The 15,778-nt window shown below is 48.2% G+C and overlaps 1 protein-coding gene across 2 annotated transcripts; it reads right to left on the reverse strand.

Moving 5' to 3' along the window:
- Window positions 1-989: 989 nt before the first annotated feature.
- si:dkeyp-115e12.6 lies at window positions 990-6,516 on the reverse strand. 2 transcript variants are annotated; one of them, XM_036943209.1, is made up of 5 exons: window positions 6,197-6,516; window positions 5,329-5,990; window positions 4,298-5,160; window positions 3,529-3,669; window positions 990-3,171 (listed from the first exon to the last, which is right to left on the reverse strand). In XM_036943209.1, exons 1-4 carry the CDS (start codon window positions 6,485-6,487, stop codon window positions 3,539-3,541), a joined length of 1,947 nt encoding a protein of 648 aa, XP_036799104.1. In that variant the 5' UTR covers window positions 6,488-6,516; the 3' UTR covers window positions 990-3,171; window positions 3,529-3,538. The 2 variants fall into 2 exon arrangements, with proteins under 2 accessions (XP_036799104.1, XP_036799103.1); XM_036943208.1 differs by having other exon boundaries at window positions 990-3,669; window positions 6,197-6,515.
- Window positions 6,517-15,778: the final 9,262 nt, after the last annotated feature.

Consider the following 15,778-nt stretch of genomic DNA (forward strand, 5'->3'; position numbering starts at 1 on the left):
GTTAAACAATTACCACTAGCCTGGTAATTCAGTACCCTGCTCTGAACCTTAGACTGCTGCCCTATGTACTGTACATAGTAATTTAACGCGGGTCACTTTGTTTACATACTGTATTCTAGTCAAAGCTCATCCTATATAACTACTGCTGTACACACCTTTTCTATTCATATACACCATTAGATATATCTATATACACACACATTTTGGTTTTTGCCCTAACACTACACAGCATATACAAATTATCAAAGCTTGACGATGAGTTGGTCATTTGAATCAGCTGTGTAGTGCTATGGCAAAAAAAACAAAGTGCACCCAGTGGGATCCCGAGGACCGAGTTAGGGAAATCCTAGTCATTACTGTAAGCATGACAAAGCTATGGGGTAAGAGCAGAACCCCTGTCTGTTTCCTGATGTCCATTTAGAGGGGCTTAGCTTTTTAAACACATACATTCCTAACTACAGTGAGTTTGGATGAGAACACAGACAGAGGTGTTTTGAGCAACGTTAAGTTATCACAGTGTAATCCACTCATATTTATCCAGTCATCAAACTCAAGTCTCTCGAGGTGACTGGAAGGTAGACTGTGGTGTAGCAGAAACAAGATATCCTTAAGATGGGTATCCATCTGGGTACCAGTCTGTATATGCCATCATGCCACTCACTGTCAAGCCAAATATGTCTTGCTTGACAATGAGCAAGAGTTGGCAAGAGCACAAACAGATCTGGCAGCAGGCTACTTTCAAGTCAATCGTGAATGGAAAAAATGATTTCAGGTGTACACCGGACTGATGTCTTGCCAGTTGCCTTACTGGGTACCTCATTAGTGACCTCTAAACTAGAGGGCGTTATTTGGAATGTGGCTCTAACCTAGAGAGAATAAAGAGAGATGGAAAGAAATACAGCTACCAAATAGAGCTAGCATAGACAAGACAGAAACAAACAACTGACACACAGACCTTAGGAGGTGGAAAGAGAAATTGACAAGATACATTTAGATCAACCTTTTTAATCTATCTTCTTCAACAGCGACACAAAGCATCAACAGCGATACATTCACATAAAAGTGTCACATACAGGGGAAAGAATCCAGTGTGTTCTGCTGGACTCCTTGGACTTGTCCCACCACCCAGAGATCCCACAGATAACTCAGCTAGGGGTGTGTTCAGAAGGCTAGTGAATGGTACTGTAACAGCCCATACGTGTTCTAGAACACACGCCAGGCTTCTAGAATCTAGAGAAGACATGGTTGTTGCTAGTGGCTACATGCATCATGTCGGTAGTGACAGAAAGCAAGTGTAGCTAACTACGTATATCAAGTTAAAATCACTCCACAATGTATTAACCTGTCATTTCTATCAGATCCAATGGCTGTTAACTTATTTAGTTGTGTGTTAAAAACAAATAGGTGTTTTGAGAGATTTTTTAGACCACAACAAAACCAATAACAACTCACATTCACCTTAGTACCATGCAGTAAGGCTGTAATAAACCTCAGCTCTGAAAGAAGGTCGGAGCGGATTTGGAATGGAGGAAGGTTTCGTTAACCAAACACAGTGTACAAAACATTAAGAACCCTTCCTAATATTTAGTTGCACTCCCCTTTGACCTCAGAACAGCCGCACTTCATTGGGGCAGGTGCTTCCCACAGTTGTGTCAAGTTGGCTGGATGTCCTTTGGGTGGTGGACCATTCTTGATATACACGGAAAAACTGTTGAGTGTGAAATACCCAGCAGTGTTGCAGTTCTTGACACAAACCGGTGAGTTTGGCACCTATTACCATACCCTGTTCAAAGGCACTTAAATATGTTATCTTGCCCATTCACCCTCTGAATGGCACACATGTTTACATTTGAGTCATTTAGCAGATGCTTTTATCCAGAGCGACATGTAGTGGTGAGTGCGTACATTTTCATATTTCGTTTGTACTGGTCCCACGTGGGAATCGAACCCACAAACCTGGCGTTGCAAGTGCCATGCTCTACCAGAAATCCTTCTTCAACCTGTCTGCTCCCCTTCATCTACGCTGATTGAAGTGGATATAACAAGAGACATCAATAATGGATCATAGCTTTCACCTGTAGTCACCTGGTCAGTCTGTCATGGAAAGAGTTCTTCATGTTTTGTATACAAGCGCACACACTTCCTCAAAGCACAACAATGAGGGTGGCAGTACCAAGATTACATTTAAGATGCTATAAATTCATTTGATATACAATCTTTTAAGTGAATATTGTTTCAAACCAGGGCAGTTTATTGATGCAACTGAAAATCTAGAAAACTAAGGCACAATCACTAACGTGCACGAAAAATCTATCCCCCCAAAAATGTAATATATTAAATCTAGGAAAAACTAAAAAAGTCCAAAAAAGCAGACTAAAACCTGCACAATTTAAATAGTGTATCTAAAAATAAAATAAAAAACTACCTCACTCGTGTTTAGCACTTGTGTAAATTCAAGAGCACAGAGGGTGCCATTTTTAAAAAGGTTTGAGTGTAAAGAAAGAGAGAAATGAATAGGGAAAGAACAGAAAGAGGGGACGAGGGAGGGGAAGGTTTGGATCCCAGTGGATCACCATACAAGGAGAGGAAACACGCTCAGGTTAGGTTGAGTCATACACAGGCACAGGCTAATATTGAGAAAACATAACGACCAGACATCATCCTACACATGCAGTAAGTACTCATCCGTGTACAGTTTTGTACAAACCGACATGCTCCCTCAAATGTACACCCACTGCTTATAAAAACCAATATGAACACACACACTAAAACATTCAACAGTCTATAAATAAGACTATTCAAATGAAAATTCAAGTTTTCACAACAGGCAATGGACCATGGCCTAAAATAGCTTATAAAAATAAAATAAAAAAACAAGGCACCATTTCTCATTTGAACCACAACAAGGAAATCTGAACCAGTAGATTTGTAAAGAACAGTACTGTAGTAGGTGCATAGAAACCAATGAGCCTCTGTATAACTCAATGAAAGGTCTTGTCTTAAACGTCAGCAGGGGACAGTTGTCCCTCTTCAGGTGTTTCAGTACACAAGAGATGAAACAGGTTTTATTCAGGTCAGTACATCAGGGCAGGAGGTGGGGGTCAGTACACAGCAGGTCCAGTGAAATTAACTCCTCCTCTGACGGTCTTCCAGTGGATCTGTACAAACACTCTGACAAGGCATCAACAAATACACTCAACCATATGTGGAACTTGTGAACCCACACAGGAGAGAGAGAGGTGGATTGCCACGGGGGACGCCCTACTCTCCCAAGGAGGACCAGACGATTAAGTCAGTCATATGTGGAACTAGTTAATGTCATCTCCACATGAAACGTCCTTTCTAAAGACAACATTATGCAACTACAGACTTTGTATAATCTATCAAGATCACATAGTGGTTTACATTACGACTACACAAACCTTGTGATAATTGTGAAATACGTGCTGAACGTAAACTGTGTGATGATGCAGCTGTTATTTGTGTGACCGGTGCAGATATTAGGTTCTAAGGGGCTAAACGCTTCACCTGTTGGGGGTTAATCAGGGTCCTCCTGCCCCCCCTCCCTCTGGCCGGGATCTCTCTGGGGGCGGGGCATAGCAGCAGTACCCAGGAGCCCCCTCCTCACAATGTACGGACAGCCTAGACCACTGGGAATGTCAGCAAAACCTGGAGAAGATGGGAGAAGGAGCAATGTGAACATTTAGTACTGTTTATATTATGCTAGTGGGAGGTGGTATGTTTACTAGGGGTGCTAGGAGGAAGACATACAGAACCAGTCAAAAGTTAACACCTACTCAATCAAAGGTTTTTCTTTATTTTTACTATTTTCTACATTGTAGAATAATAGTGAAGACATCTAAACAATTAAATAACACAAATGGAATCATGTAGTAACCAAAAATGGGAGATTTGAGATTCTTCAAACTAGCCATCCTTTGCCTTGATGACAGCTTTGCACACCCTTTGCATTCTCTCAACCAGCTTCATGAGGTAGTCACCTGGAATGCATTTCAATTAGACATAGTTTGATACCATCCCACAGGTTAAGCTCATATCTGTTGTCTGTTTCGGTGTCTCTAAGGTCTGATGGAGAGTTGGTTTGGTTAGAGTGGTTGATGATTTGACAGGCTGAAAATATAAACACAGATCTTTTGATAACCCACAGTGGTAAAGAATGGTGAGCTGATTTTAATAGTATATAGGCTTCCCCTCTGGCCAATAGTAACAACCCCCTTCGCTGTGATATTCAAATACACAGCATTAACAAAACAGCACCCGTGTCCCCTCTCCTCACCTTTCATGACCACCTCAGGCAGGCCGTAGGGTTCGTATTCCGTATCATCGTACGCTGCAGACATCTGAGTCCGGTTACGACGGATCCGCTCCGCAAGACGGGCTGGGTCGGCAGGGATCGGGAAGGACCCAGAAAACAACAGCCTGTCCCCCTCGGCCTCAGACATCTGGACTGGTGACACAGGGGGTGATTCTGTGGGTTCTTCATCATTCTCCTCCTCTTCCTCCTTCTCCGTCTGTGTGTATACGTGGTGTGTTTCTGGTAGGGCGCCTGTTTCTCTTCCCTCTGTCTGAGAGCTGGTACTACTCACCTCTACAGAGCTCAATCTCTCTTGACCTGTCCATCCTGCTGGTATGACCTTTGAACTCAGAACCTTGGTCTCCACCATCGTTCTCTCAGTTCGCCACTCTGATGTAGTGGTGACTTTTCTACGGACCGAGGAGTGACTTTTATTCTCAACACCAGTGGAGATTGGTACCTCTTGATGGTGACTGGAATGGTTGATTTCAGAGGACTGTGCTTCAGTGGATTGAGCCTCAGCGAGAGATAGAGTGGGGAACTCTTTGTTATCTAGTTCTATAACGTCTAGATTGTGCCTTGAGACTATTTCTTTGGCCTGGGTCTCATCTGTTGCTCTGGGAGTGTTAGGATTGGTCTTGTTTTCTGAATCATCTTGGTTAGTGTGCTCTGTTGCCTTGGTCTGGAGCTCTGAGATTTGGTAAACATCTTTGGTGATGTCTGCTTCTTCACCATCTTCCCCATGTTCATTGGTCTGTTTTTCCATCTCTTGGGGATGTGTAGATTTGTTCTTTCTGGATGGGTTTTGGAGACTCTTTGCTTCAGGAGAATTGCAGTGATGCAGTCTAGACCAATAAAAAAAGATCAATCAAATGTAAATTAAAACTTTGAAATCGCCATAGACAGAACATGAAAACTGCTCATCACAGAAACTGTTACAACCAATTCATAATAACAAAAACCGGTCACTGCAATTGTCAATCAAGAATTTGTGCGTAGCCCCTGTGTGTTACCTTGAGGCCAGGGTCCTCCCATACAGTCTACTGGAGGTACAGGAGAGAAGCAGCTCATCCTCTCTGATCACCATCACACTGCTGCGTTGGCCAGGGCTGAGGGTAGCAGTGTTGTGGCCAGGGCTGAGGGTAGCAGTGTTGTGGCCAGGGCTGAGGGTAGCAGTGTTGTGGCCAGGGCTGAGGGTAGCAGTGTTGTGGCCAGGGCTGAGGGTAGCAGTGTTGTGGCCAGGGCTGAGGGTAGCAGTGTTGTGACCAGGGCTGAGGGTAGCAGTGTTGTGGCCATGGCTGAGGGTAGCAGTGTTGTGGCCAGGGCTGAGGGTAGCAGTGTTGTGGCCAGGGCTGAGGGTAGCAGTGTTGTGGCCAGGGCTGAGGGTAGCAGTGTTGTGGCCAGGGCTGAGGGTAGCAGTGTTGTGGCCAGGGCTGAGGGTAGCAGTGTTGTGGCCAGGGCTGAGGGTAGCAGTGTTGTGGCCAGGGCTGAGGGTAGCAGTGTTGTGGCCAGGGCTGAGGGTAGCAGTGTTGTGGCCAGGGCTGAGGGTAGCAGAGGTGAGGTCCTCTGGGTCTAGACAGAGGGGCTGGGCCGTCAGCCTCCATACTGTCAGCTCCTCAGCCTGCCTCTGGTTCTCCTCAGAGAGAGACTGCAGTTCAGCCTGCAGCATCACCACCTGGACAGGAGGAGAGAGAGAATAACATTCAGGAGATGTTCAAAATAATAAAATACAGATTTATTTAAAATAGCTGGCTTGTATATAGCATTCTGTAGTAGTAGCATTCTGTTGTGCTTAAGCTATGGGGGGAAATTATTCAAGTATTTACGGTAACTTACATTGATAACTATGTTCACAGTAAGAGTTAGAGTACAGAAACCTACCTGCTTCTCTAGGCAGGTGATCTGGAGTGGAGCCAGTGGAGTAGTGTCTAGTAGAGTCTCATCCCCTGCCTCCATCTCCTTCACTCCTTCAGACTCTACTGCCCCTCTCCCCTCATCCCCTGCCTCCATCTCCTTCACTCCTTCAGACTCTACTGCCCCTCTCCCCTCATCCCCTGCCTCCATCTCATTCACTCCTTCAGACTCTACTGCCCCTCTCCCCTCATCTCCTGCCTCCATCTCCTTCACTCCTTCAGACTCTACTGCCCCTCTCCCCTCATCCCCTGCCTCCATCTCCTTCACTCCTTCAGACTCTACTGCCCCTCTCCCCTCATCTCCTGCCTCCATCTCCTTCACTCCTTCAGACTCTACTGCCCCTCTCCCCTCATCCCCTGCCTCCATCTCCTTCACTCCTTCAGACTCTACTGCCCCTCTCCCCTCATCTCCTGCCTCCATCTCCTTCACTCCTTCAGACTCTACTGCCCCTCTCCCCTCATCCCCTGCCTCCATCTTCCTCCCTCCGTCCAACTCTACTTCCCCTCTCCCCTCATCCCCAGCTTCCGTCTCCCTCCCTCCGTCCAACTCTACTCCCCCTCTCCCCATCTCCTTCACTCTTTCAGACTCTACTCCCCCTCTCTCCTCGTCTACAGGTTTCCCTCCATGCAGTGTGGCCTCACGTCCCGAGGTGATAATGTCACTGATTTGCTTTAGCTCTCCAGAGGTGGAATTAACTTCCTGTCCTCCTCTCTGCTTCTTTCTTTTCCTTCTCTTTGCTCTTCTTTCAGCCGGTTCTTCACAAGTCGCTGGTAGTGTTGTGTTACCGACAGAACTAGTTTCTTGGTCTGTGTTTGCCACATCTGGAAGTGTCAGTTTCAGCAGTTCGTTCTTCTGTTTTAGAGACTGCAGCTCTACAGCCAAACTCTCTCCTCCGCTATCTTGTCTCTCCTGTCCCCTGGTGTCTTCTGGTCTGTTGATAGGTCCAGAAGCTTTCTCCAGCTCTGCAGTAAGACATGTGTTCTCAGTCCTGGTTAGACTCGGGTCTCTCTGGGATAGCTGTAACTCCTTCGTTGAATGTTGTTCTTCACTACGGATGTGTTTCATCTCAGAACTCTCAGACGGTTCCATCTGCCCTTTGGAACATACTACAGTTAAACTGTCAGATTTGAATTTCTCTTTGTTTCTCGTCTCTTCACTCCTGCCTGGCTGGGCAGAAGTAGAATCCACCATCTTCTCTGTATTATGTTCAGCAGGATGGCCGCCCAGAGTGGTACTGCTATCTGTTACATCATGCCATTCAGTGACACAGTTTTTCTGTGGAGTGGTCAGCTGACCTCCCTCATCACAAAGTGTAGAGGAAGCCTGGGTAGTGTTCAGTGGGTTGATTGTTATGTCTGTAGTCTCTTCTATCCCGGAGGCAGACTCATTCTGAGTGCTATGTGTGATCTGATGTATATCTGTGTAATGGTCAGCCTGCTGACAGGTTATAGTTACCCTAGTGCTCTTTATCTCCTCCTCCTGTCTCTCTTCCTCTCGTCTCTCTCTATCTTTCTCCATCCCCTGTCTGAGCGTGGCCAGTTCATCTCTGCAGCGCTGCAGTTCCTTTCCCTGCCTGAGAAGGCCGCCCTCCTTCTCCTGCAGCTCTGCCAACAGGTCCTGGATGTGTCTGCTCTGGTGGTCGAAGGCCAGGGTCAGCTGCTGGGTCTGCCTGGTCACCTGGCTCTGTAAAGCCTCCAGCTTTGCCTGAGAGTGTATGGCTCGCCCAGCCTCCCTGGCACTCTCCCCCCGCAGACGCTCCACCTCTTGGGCTAGCTCTGAGGCAGAGAAGCCTGCACTCTGGAGTGCCAGTGGGGTTTTCTCCATGTCCGAGGGAGATACACCTCTCAGAGTGTCTTTATTGGTCTCTCCCTGGTCTGAGGAAGATATCCCTTTCTCAGCTTCCACAGTGGTTTCACCCAGCTCAGAGGCAGACATACCCCTCTGAGCCTCCACAATGGCCTCTCCCTCACCAATAGGTCTGGAGAGTTCTGGTGCTTTGTTCAGAGTTCCTTCTTCCCGGATCAGATCAGCTGTTGTTGCCTGCGGGACAACAGTGGTGGACTCACACAGGAGATGGTGCTGGTCTGGAGATGGTAGTAGCTTGTTGGAGTTAGAGGGGATGTCACGGTGCATGGTGAGATATGTCAGAGGGGTGTTTTTATCTACCATGTTCTTCCTTTCAAGACCTCCACGGTTCTTCAGCTCCTCCAACTCTGCCTGGAGCTCTTCCAGCTTCACAGTAAGTTCAATCGTTCCTTCAATCCCTTTGTTTTTCAATTTCTTCCTCTCCTCCTCCTTTTCCCTTTCTCTCTCCTCCTGTTCTATCAAGAGCTCAGTCTTCAACTCAGCCAGCTGCTTCTTTAGCTGGAGATTCAGCAGCATGCTTTCAGACTCCCGGTCGTCTCTCTCCCTCCCTTTCCTTTCCTCCACTCTCTCTCTGTCCTCTGCATCTGTCCTGACCTGTATCTCAAGTACAGCCAGTGCCTCCTTCAGCCTCCCCATCTCTGCCCTCTCCTCCTCCTCCTCTGTCTCTCTGGAGGTCTTGGTTTGGGAGGCGTGTTTGCGGCTGAGCTGCTTGAGCCTGGTCCTGGCCTCGGCCTCCGCTCTGCGCTGGGTCTCCAGATCCTCCAGTCTCCTTTGTAACTCATCCTTAACGTCCTGCAGCTCTGAACGCAGCTCTCTGTTCTCCCTCTGTAGGTCTCCCTCAGCCCTGGTGGTCTGGGCTCGGGCTTTGGAGTGGCTGGACAGGGTCTCGCTCTCGTAGTCTGTGTCGGAGCCAGCAGAGCTGGTGAGGTGGGGACTTTGGTCTGTTGGAGAAAGAGAGCTCGGTGTGTCGAGTGTGTTTTTGTCCTTGGTAGATGCTTCCTTTCCAGGGATGCAGCCATCTACTACGGACTCTGCCTCGTCTTTTCTCTCATTCTCACGTTTCCTCTCCTCCCCCCTCCCTCCTGCCCTCTGTCGTTTTTCAGAGTCTATGGATGCAAACGCAGTGATGTGTTCTGAGTCAATGCCCTCTCCAGGTTCTCTCTCTGTGGGGTACTTTGCTCTCCGTTCCTCATTCCCTCTCTCCTCTCCCTCCCTCGCTCGCTCCTCTTTGGCAGGTCTGTTGGTCTGAGCCGAGGGTGTGTGTGGGGCGTGGCGGCCATGTCGTGGTGGTGAGACTGGGGAAAAGCTCTGTCCAGCAGGGCTAAACGGAACTGGAGTCATTGGAGCAACAGAGGGCTGGACTGTCTTCTGGTCTGGAAAGGGGAATAGGGAAAGAAATAAGGGAGAAAAATATAAACTAAATGACTTATTATCATTCAAACTGGCATGTTAATTCAGCAAAATGTTACCAGAGAGACAAAAATTTGGATAATCAACCAAATATCATGAGTCAGGGTGTAATACCGCTGAAGGTCAGCAGGTGGCAGCAGTAACAAACGGCTAGCTTGTACAGCTCAAAGGAAGTTAGTGAGGGGAAAAAAGTATTTTGAAAGTCATGAACAGGGTGAACAGTCTGGAGTAGGATTTCACTCTTTTGTTAACTCAAACACGTCCAGTTCAAATTTCTTAACCTTAAGACAACAGCATTGTCTAGCGTCTCTTTTCATAAAGGGTAAACACCCCATTATCAACAACAGCCCTCTCTCCTCCTCCCACCCTCTTCACCTTCTAGTTCTTTGACACGTCGGAGGGCCTCAGCCAGATCCTCAGTCAGATTCTTCACCTCCTCCTCCAGTCCCCTCTCTCTCCTCCTGTTCTGCTCCAGAGTAACATTCAACCCCTCCCTCTCAAGCACCGTCTCCTATCGGAGAGCAACACATTCACATGCATACAGTCAATAACTATGTAATAACTATGCAATATCAACAAATAAACAACTTCTAATAACCAACATATTCTTTCTGTAACATAACCCAATTCTATAGCAATAACATATTGACTTAAACAGATAGTGCTAAATGATTCAGTTACTTCATAACGCGGCCACTGCTTAGTTCATGCATAATAGATTGACATGTCTAGACTAAGGACACAAGAGTCTGTTCATAATTTTGTGTGTGTATACCGTTAGTTTGGTTTGTGTTTGGGCCTCTTTCTTCTGGCTCTCCTTCAGTTCCGCCTCAGTCCATTTGACTTTCTCTTTCAGAATGTCTACATCCCTCTCCAACGCCTGCTTCTGAAGGGTCACCTGGGAGAGACATGAGGGACAGGAATATTACTCCATCATGGAGGAAGGAAGTACTTAGGAAAAGGTGGGGACTGGGGAGGGCTATGAGAAGGTCACATAAAAAGGTAGTAGAAATAGGAACTCTTGAGGAAAGGGCAGGAGGCCAGCTGAGAGGAAACAATGGAAGGACGGGTTGGAGAGGAGCTGGGAAAAGAGGGTCGCGTGGTGGTGTCCGCCTAAACGACGGGTCGCGTGGTGGTGTCCGCCTAAACGACGGGTCGCGTGGTGGTGTCCGCCTAAACGACGGGTCGCGTGGTGGTGTCCGCCTAAACGACGGGTCGCGTGGTGGTGTCCGCCTAAACGACGGGTCGCGTGGTGGTGTCCGCCTAAACGACGGGTCGCGTGGTGGTGTCCGCCTAAACGACGGGTCGCGTTGTATCGGTCTAAAGGACGGGTCGCGTTGTATCGGTCTAAAGGACGGGTCGCGTTGTATCGGTCTAAAGGACGGGTCGCGTTGTATCGGTCTAAAGGACGGGTCGCGTTGTATCGGTCTAAAGGACGGGTCGCGTTGTATCGGTCTAAAGGACGGGTCGCGTTGTATCGGTCTAAAGGACGGGTCGCGTTGTATCGGTCTAAAGGACGGGTCGCGTTGTATCGGTCTAAAGGACGGGTCGCGTTGTATCGGTCTAAAGGACGGGTCGCGTTGTATCGGTCTAAAGGACGGGTCGCGTTGTATCGGTCTAAAGGACGGGTCGCGTTGTATCGGTCTAAAGGACGGGTCGCGTTGTATCGGTCTAAAGGACGGGTCGCGTTGTATCGGTCTAAAGGACGGGTCGCGTTGTATCGGTCTAAAGGACGGGTCGCGTTGTATCGGTCTAAAGGACGGGTCGCGTTGTATCGGTCTAAAGGACGGGTCGCGTTGTATCGGTCTAAAGGACGGGTCGCGTTGTATCGGTCTAAAGGTCGGGTCGCGTTGTATCGGTCTAAAGGACGGGTCGCGTTGTATCGGTCTAAAGGACGGGTCGCGTTGTATCGGTCTAAAGGACGGGTCGCGTTGTATCGGTCTAAAGGACGGGTCGCGTTGTATCGGTCTAAAGGACGGGTCGCGTTGTATCGGTCTAGAGGACGGGTCGCGTTGTATCGGTCTAAAGGACGGGTCGCGTTGTATCGGTCTAAAGGACGGGTCGCGTTGTATCGGTCTAAAGGACGGGTCGCGTTGTATCGGTCTAAAGGACGGGTCGCGTTGTGTCGGTCTAAAGGACGGGTCGCGTTGTATCGGTCTAAAGGACGGGTCGCGTTGTGTCGGTCTAAAGGACGGGTCGCGTTGTGTCGGTCTAAAGGACGGGTCGCGTTGTGTCGGTCTAAAGGACGGGTCGCGTTGTATCGGTCTAAAGGACGGGTCGCGTTGTATCGGTCTAAAGGACGGGTCGCGTTGTATCGGTCTAAAGGACGGGTCGCGTTGTATCGGTCTAAAGGACGGGTCGCGTTGTATCGGTCTAAAGGACGGGTCGCGTTGTATCGGTCTAAAGGACGGGTCGCGTTGTATCGGTCTAAAGGACGGGTCGCGTTGTATCGGTCTAAAGGACGGGTCGCGTTGTATCGGTCTAAAGGACGGGTCGCGTTGTATCGGTCTAAAGGACGGGTCGCGTTGTATCGGTCTAAAGGACGGGTCGCGTTGTATCGGTCTAAAGGACGGGTCGCGTTGTATCGGTCTAAAGGACGGGTCGCGTTGTATCGGTCTAAAGGACGGGTCGCGTTGTATCGGTCTAAAGGACGGGTCGCGTTGTATCGGTCTAAAGGACGGGTCGCGTTGTATCGGTCTAAAGGACGGGTCGCGTTGTATCGGTCTAAAGGACGGGTCGCGTTGTACCGGTCTAAAGGACGGGTCGCGTTGTACCGGTCTAAAGGACGGGTCGCGTTGTATCGGTCTAAAGGACGGGTCGCGTTGTATCGGTCTAAAGGACGGGTCGCGTTGTATCGGTCTAAAGGACGGGTCGCGTTGTATCGGTCTAAAGGACGGGTCGCGCTGTATCGGTCTAAAGGACGGGTCGCGCTGTATCGGTCTAAAGGACGGGTCGCGCTGTATCGGTCTAAAGGACGGGTCGCGTTGTATCGGTCTAAAGGACGGGTCGCGTTGTATCGGTCTAAAGGACGGGTCGCGTTGTATCGGTCTAAAGGACGGGTCGCGTTGTATCGGTCTAAAGGACGGGTCGCGTTGTATCGGTCTAAAGGACGGGTCGCGTTGTATCGGTCTAAAGGACGGGTCGCGTTGTATCGGTCTAAAGGACGGGTCGCGTTGTATCGGTCTAAAGGACGGGTCGCGTTGTATCGGTCTAAAGGACGGGTCGCGTTGTATCGGTCTAAAGGACGGGTCGCGTTGTATCGGTCTAAAGGACGGGTCGCACAAAGTGCAGTAAGCTACACACCAGGCAGAGAGATGGGGAAACTATCAAATCCATCAGATACATAGCAAACTACATGTAAACATGATCACATGTTTCTTGCTTACATGATGTAACACTCAAAACATTGGATACACTTCCATGCCATGGATAAAAACAACTAATGAATACCCCTACAAATTGATCAACCAATTTGAGGTTCATCAATTTCTGCAATGTCTTTGTTGTTGTTGTGGAATTCACTGGTCTGGAATACACATGCTTATATTCCCCATGCTCAGACAAAGCCCTACAACCATTGGTCCGTTTAACTCGCATAATCACTTTAAAAGCAACACGTGAGCAGATTAAAAAGCTTATCACTAATTCAATATTATGTCAATCTGATTTGAGGCAGCTAGCTAAACCATATGAACTGTAGCTCTATTGTGTTCAGTGTGGATTGGAGAGTGAGGAAGAGAATGGTTGTGTCCCCAAATGGCAGCCTATTCCCCATCTATGTGCCCTGGTTAAAAGAAGTGCACTATTAAGAGGAATAGGGTGCCATTTGGGACGTAACCAATGAATGCCGTATCAGATTGAACTAGATTAGATATATTACTGCGGTCAGGCCTGCCTACTAGACTGTGGTGACCGACAGAAGGAACTGAAAGTGATTTATTATTCATCATTCATGAACTAGAGCTTGAAAAGCTAAACATGTGTAGAGGTGGGGATGGGAAATATTAAGTAGCACCTGTGAGCCTGAAATAACCAGCATCTCTTTTACTGTAAAGTGCCACCATTTTGAAATGCACACCAATAACATCACACCATTCATGCACCTCCACATGCTCTTCCAGCCTCTAGAGGAAGTATCCCTCATGCCTCCACCCACTCCCACCAACCCTCCTTGGATGAGAATGATGACTACGTCAAGGCGAGTTATGTTTCCCAGAAGACAACAGCACATCAAGTCAAAGGTTCTGAACAGTCAGTCAGTCACACCAGTATTACCTTCCCCGCTCAACACTCCACTGGGACAAACCAAGAGGGGAGGAAAATACAGAGAGAGAGAGAGACAGAGAGAGAAGAGAGACAGAGAGAGAGAGACAGAGAGAAGAGAGGAAGCAAAAAAGAAAACAAGCAAGGTCAAGAAAGAAAAGAGAAACATTAGTTCATTGACCTTGAGAGCAGCGCATAGCTGAACTCCATTGTGAGAGAGAGAAAGAGAGAGAGAGCGAGAACAAGAGGCAAGAAAGTAGACATTTTGAAACCCAGAGATATGGAAAAAAGTGAAGTAAAGAAAGTGTGTCTCTACCTTCTCAGACTGGGCCTGTAGTGTGTTGTGTAGTGTTCTGGCCTGCTGGACCTCCTGGTTCAGTTTGTTAACATCCAGCTGGTGCTGTTTCTCCACAGACTGACACTCTTTCTGCAGCTCCAACAAGTCCTGCAATACACCCAACATCATGGGCATCATCAGTAGAGTAGACAGGATACCGAACTCGGTCCCAAATGGCACACTATTCTCTACTATGTAGTGCACTACCCTATGGGCTCGGGTCAAAAGTAGTGCACTACATAGAGAATAGAGAGCCATTTGGGACACATACCTGGATACTACTTTAATAACCGGATGCTTTGACACTTTGAACTCACAATACACCACGAAATAGACACTAGACTTTTTTCCACATCACCTTCCACACCGTCACACCTGGGTGTGTAGCTGCAGGGGCGTATGAGACCCTCAGACGCACACACAGCCTCTCTCCCCTCTCCTCACCCTCTGGTGTTGCTTGTCCAGGTCTCTGGTGCGTTGCTGGTGCTGCAGGCGGCTGCTCTCAGTGTTCTGTCTCTGACACTTCAGTTCCTCCTGCAGCTGCTTTCCACGCTGCTCCAACGACTGGGCCTGGAGAGGAGACACAGTATAACAATGTGACAGGTATGACTGTGTCCCCACTCTTAAGTGCAGTCTGTGTTTGGCAGTCACTCACGTCTTTGTGTTTCATACAGTGTTAGTGTGTGTGCATCCGTACCCGATCGCTCTCCTGTGAGATGCGCGTGTGAGCGAGGCTCAGTTCATCCTTAGCCCTCTGTAGACTTTGTTCTCTGGTGGTCAGGTCTTTCCTGGCGTTGGCTAGAGCATCCTGGGTTTGTCTGAACCGCTCACACTCAGCCTTCAGCTCCCCTTGTAGGCCACGCATTCGCCCCTGCAGCTCTGCTACACACCCCGACACTGGGAGAGGTGGAGTGAGAGAGTGTTCCCCGTTTGCTTTGGCATTTAGGCAATGTGACTGTGCCTTTCTTACACATTTCATGTCAACAAAGGGTTGTGAATTAATATAAGTTGAGAGGGTGTTCGGGATTCAGTCAATACGTAGTGTTTTGCTGTAACATGTTTAGAATGTAAACAGGGAAGTGACTGATTTATCAGATAGCTGTCAGATTGATTGTCAGAACGATTAACACACGGATTAACACTGTAGCTGTGGCGACTATTGAATAGTGTGAAAGTAGGACAATCCATCCAGAATGACTCATGGGAGTCAGTCAACTGTCAAGGCACTATCAGCTGTTTCCCCAATGCCCTTTACTCTAGTTTTGAGTTCCACAATTTCAACAGATTCTAAGTCATGTGAAATCCATTTTGAGCTCATTTCAAAGTACATTTGAGCAGTCTTGTCTCCTCTGTTGAGGAACGCAGTGTCTGTACTGAAAGGCTAGTAATTCAATGTGTCTGGAGCCATACAGGATGACACAAAGCCCATTACTGCAGCCAGCGTCTACCGACCAGCAGGGAAGACAATGGGGAGGGGGGGGGGGGGATTCAGGCTGAACGCACTCCCTGATGTCTCTGATTACACACTGTCTGACTCACACCTAAAGTAAACATTGCCTCTCTCTCTGCCCCTCCTGCTGTCAAAGGAAGCTAGCAGTTTTTACTGATTTAATTTTAACTGCATCCTTCCTGCTCCAACCAGCACTCGAAAAAACAAATACACAATCCATATA

This window comes from Oncorhynchus mykiss, chromosome 14 (assembly GCF_013265735.2).
Source record: "Oncorhynchus mykiss isolate Arlee chromosome 14, USDA_OmykA_1.1, whole genome shotgun sequence".
In the NCBI taxonomy this organism is placed as follows: domain Eukaryota; kingdom Metazoa; phylum Chordata; class Actinopteri; order Salmoniformes; family Salmonidae; genus Oncorhynchus; species Oncorhynchus mykiss.

What these genes read in the sequence shown, in the direction of transcription:
- si:dkeyp-115e12.6 (XM_036943209.1), bottom strand. Translation starts at nt 6,487, where the DNA reads ATGGAGGCAGGGGATGAGGGGAGAGGGGCAGTAGAGTCTGAAGGAGTG. An exon ending in GGGAGGACCCTGGCCTCAAG is followed by an intron (nt 5,161 to 5,328) that starts GTAACACACAGG and finishes TTATTGGTCTAG; the next exon opens with ACTGCATCACTGCAATTCTC. An exon ending in GCCTGAGGTGGTCATGAAAG is followed by an intron (nt 3,670 to 4,297) that starts GTGAGGAGAGGG and finishes CATCTTCTCCAG; the next exon opens with GTTTTGCTGACATTCCCAGT.